General features: G+C 69.3%; 1 protein-coding gene across 1 annotated transcript in view; it reads left to right on the top strand.

Moving 5' to 3' along the window:
• Positions 1 to 2,974, top strand: part of INTS5 (integrator complex subunit 5) — a 3,853-nt gene extending 879 nt beyond the window's left edge. Inside the window, exon 2 of the mRNA XM_026056321.1 lies at positions 30 to 2,974. Coding sequence (XP_025912106.1) covers positions 30 to 2,951 — 2,922 coding nt within the window. The 3' untranslated portion in view covers positions 2,952 to 2,974. The remainder of the gene's footprint in view (positions 1 to 29) is intronic.
• The last annotated feature ends 892 nt before the right edge of the window (positions 2,975 to 3,866 follow it).

Raw genomic sequence — 3,866 nt, forward strand, 5'->3', positions numbered from 1 at the left:
CCCCCATGAACCCCTCCCGGGCCTCCTAGCACCTCCGGGCCCCCCTGCCCTGGGTGGGGGCTGTCCCAAGTCCCCGCCGCAGTCTGGAGGCCTATGGGGACCCCCCCCCGGCCGGGCCTGACAGCCTCTCCCTGCCCGGCAGCTCCCAGGAGCTGGCGCAGGAGATCAAGGCGTTCCTGAGTGGCGTGGACCCTGTGCATGGCACCAAGCTGACGCTGAAGGAGCACGCCCGCTGCGCCATCCTGCTGCTGCGGAGCCTGCCGCCTGCCCGGCACGCCGTGCTGGAGCACCTGCGCGCCGTCTTCGACGAGCACGTCTGCACCCACCTCCTGGAGCGGGAGAGTGGTGAGGCAGGGCTGGGGGCAGCCGCCGGACGGGCCCCGGGGCCCAGCCTGGACGACGTGGTGCAGGAGGTGCAGCATGTGCTCTCGGACTTCGTGCGGGCCAACCCCAAGGCCTGGGCGCCCGTCGTCTCCGCCTGGTCCATCGACCTCATGGGGCAGCTGAGCAGCAAGTACGCCGGGCGCCATGGCGTGCCCCACGCCTCCAGCCTCAACGAGCTGCTGCAGCTGTGGATGTCCTGCAAGGCCACGCGCACCCTCATGGACATCTACACCCAGTGCCTCTCCTCCATGATCAGCACCTGCCCCGACGCCTGCGTGGACGCCTTGCTGGACACCTCGGTGCAGCACTCCCCCCACTTCGACTGGGTGGTAGCCCACATTGGCTCCTCCTTCCCCAACACCATCATCAGCCGCGTCCTCTCCTGCGGCCTCAAGGACTTCTGCGTGCATGGGGCGGCCCCCGTGGACCTGCTCTTCCCCACCGCTGCCGACAAGCGGGTGCCCAAGATCGCCTCTGTTGTGGGCATCCTGGGCCACTTGGCCTCGCGCCACTCGGGCAGCATCAAGCAGGAGCTGCTGCGCATGTTCCACGAGAGCCTGGGCCCCATGCGGGACCAGCACCAGAAGGCCACGGTGCCGTTCCTGCTCCAGCTGGCTGTGATGTCGCCCATGCTGCTGGGCACCATCTCCTCGGAGCTCGTGGACTCCCTCAAGCCCAGCGTCCTCAACCAGCTGCACCAGCACTTTGCCTCACTGCCCCGCGAGGACCTGGAGAACATGGTGAGCATCGTGGTGCACCTCATCTGCCAGACCTCGGCCGGGGCCTACCGCATCCTCCAGTTCCTGGTGAACACGGCCATGCCAGCCTCCGTCATCACCACGCCAGGGCTGGCCGTGCACGACAGCGTTCGCGAAGCCTGCGACCGCATCATCCAGCTGCTGCTGCTCAACCTGCAGAAGCTGGTGTACAACCGGGGTGCGCCCAGCCTGGGAGATGCCCCGCCGCGCCCCGTGCCCTTCCTGGACGAGCTCAAGGGCCACGTGCGGGAGCTGTGCGTGGAGACACTACGTCTGGAGCGCAAGCGCTTCCTGTGGCAGCACCAGCTGCTGGGCCTCCTGGCCGTCTACTGCGCGCCCAACTGTGCCACCGATGCCCTCTTCTACCTCCTGACGCTGGCCCACAGCCAGGAGGAGCTGGGCTTGGCCACGCAGCTCTACGCCGTCCTCAGTTCCTGCATGACCGACCTGCTCCCGGCCACAGTGAAGAAGTGCGTGTGCCAGATCCACGCTGGTGGCCTACCGGAGCAGCACGTGGTCCAGCTCTTCCACAACCTGGCCCTCATCGTGCAGTGGGAGGGCGAGGGCCCGGCCTCCATGAGCACGCAGCTGGGCGCTGTCCTCTCCCACCACCTCCACGATCTGGGGCAGCTGCTGCTGCACCGCAGCCCCGAGGTGGCGGAGGCCGCCTCCCTGCTGCTCTCTGTCTGCCCCATGCCCCGCGCCGTCCGCCCGGCTCACCTCCTCGTCATCGTCCGCTCCGCCGTGCACCAGTTCTTCCTCGTGCTGCGCCGGCAGAGCCCCACCAGCCTCAGCTACAGCAGCCGGCTGCTGGCGCGCCTCAGTGGCACCTCGCCCGCCGCCACCAAGGCCGTGCTGCAGCAGCTGGTGGAGGGAGCCCTGCACCGGGGCAACGCCGAGCTCTTTGGGGGCCTGGGGGAGGCCCCCAGCGGTGATGAGGCCGGGCTGGAGGGGGCCCGGGTCTCCCTGCTGGACACCAACCGCCGCTTCACGGCCGCCGTCAATTTTTCAGGCAGCGTGTGGTCGGTGTTCCACGCCGGGGTGATCGGGCGGGGGCTGAAGCCGGTGGCGGCGGCGGGCGGGCGGGCGCCGGAGGAGCTGGCGCACAACGCCCAGAGCTTCCTCAGCCTGCTGCTGCGGTGCTGCCGGGGCGGGCGCTACGGCCCGGCCGAGGCCCCCGTCCCGCCGGCAGCGGGCATCAGCCCCGAGGCGGCCAAGGCAGTAGCGGTGGTCCTGGTGGAGAGCGTGTGCCCAGACGTGACGGGCAGTGAGCTGTGCTGGCCGCCTGAGGAGCACACCCGCAGCACTGTGGAGCGCGACCTGCAGATCTGCCGCCGCTTCCGCGACAACCCCCTGCTCTTCCCGCTGCTGCGGCTGGTGGCGGCCGGGCGGCCGGCACTCTGCTACTGCTCCGTGCTGCTCCGTGGGCTCCTGGCCACCCTCATGGCTCACTGGGAGGCCTCCCGCGAGAGCGACACCACCGGCTCCCCCTGGCACCTCCAGGCCTCCTGTGCCCTGGTGGCCTGCATGGCTGAGGGCTCCCTGCTGCCCCCGGTGCTGGGCAACATGCATGAGATCTTCCACCAGCTGGCCCCCTTCGAGGTCCACCTGCTGCTCCTCAGCGTCTGGGACTACATGCGCGACAACAGCCCCCTGCCGCAGAAATTCACCTTCCAGGCCGACCGTGGGCTCTTCTTCCGGGACTTCTCCCGGGACGGCGACGTGGGGAAGTACCTGGCTGTGCTGCACAGCGTCCTGCACAAGAACATCGACCGCCTCGGCCTGCTGGCTGGCCGCTTCCGCACCTAGCCCCTGCCCGATGGCTGCCTGCACCCCATCCCTCCTGTCTCCTGGCATTTTCTTCAGCCTTTTCTACAGACTGAACGTTGGACTCGGCGCAGAGCAGCAGTGCGGCTGGACCTGGTGCTCTTCCCCTGGCTTTTGGGCTGCTGTGGAGCAGGACTTTGCTCCCCTTGTGGGACGACTGAGAGCCATGGGCTTTTCCATGCCTCCATGGCGGGACCAGTCACCGGTGAGGGCCGCGGACTCGGAGGCATCGTGGTGCTCCCCCGAGGCTGGAAAGCCCCACGCCGCTGGGGGTGAGGACGCTCTCTGGCACCTCTCCCCTCTCTGTGCTGCGGCTGAGGCGGAGGTGAGGTGGTCCTGGCCCGGGGCCACGTGGCTCGGGGGTCTGGGGGCTGTGGCCGCCGAGGGGGCCTGGCTCCCCCAGCCCTTTTCTAAATAAAGAGCAGAAGAGAGCGGCAAGCCGTGGCATCTGGGGGTCAGGCTGGCGGGGCCCCGGCCGCCCTCACTTGTCCCATGGGCAAGCGGAGCCGCAGCGGAGCTGCCCTGGCACCCTGCTGCGGCAGGAGGTGGCCGAGGGGCTGGGCCGGGGGGGAGCTGGGGGCATCCCACTGCCTCCCAGGGGAGCCATGGGATCTGGGTGATTCCTGGGAGTGCCGGGGAGGGTCCCGGTGCTTCCTGGGGGAGCTGGGGGGGTCCCGGTGCTTCCTGAGGGAACCAGGGGGTCCTGGTGCTTCCCAGGGGTCCTGGGGGGGGGTCCTGGTGCTTCCCGGTGCTGCCTGGCCCCCCACTCCTGCTCTCCCGCAGGCTCCATGGGTCCGCAGGGATGGGGGGGGGGGACAGGGGAACCGGCCTGGGCCGGGTGCCGCTGCTTTGCCCAGTTCATTTTTACACCAATAAAGCCCATTTTTGTGTCATTTC

The sequence above is a fragment of the Apteryx rowi genome, unplaced genomic scaffold (assembly GCF_003343035.1).
Source record: "Apteryx rowi isolate R43461 unplaced genomic scaffold, aptRow1 scaffold_1308, whole genome shotgun sequence".
Classification (NCBI taxonomy): Eukaryota; Metazoa; Chordata; class Aves; order Apterygiformes; family Apterygidae; genus Apteryx; species Apteryx rowi.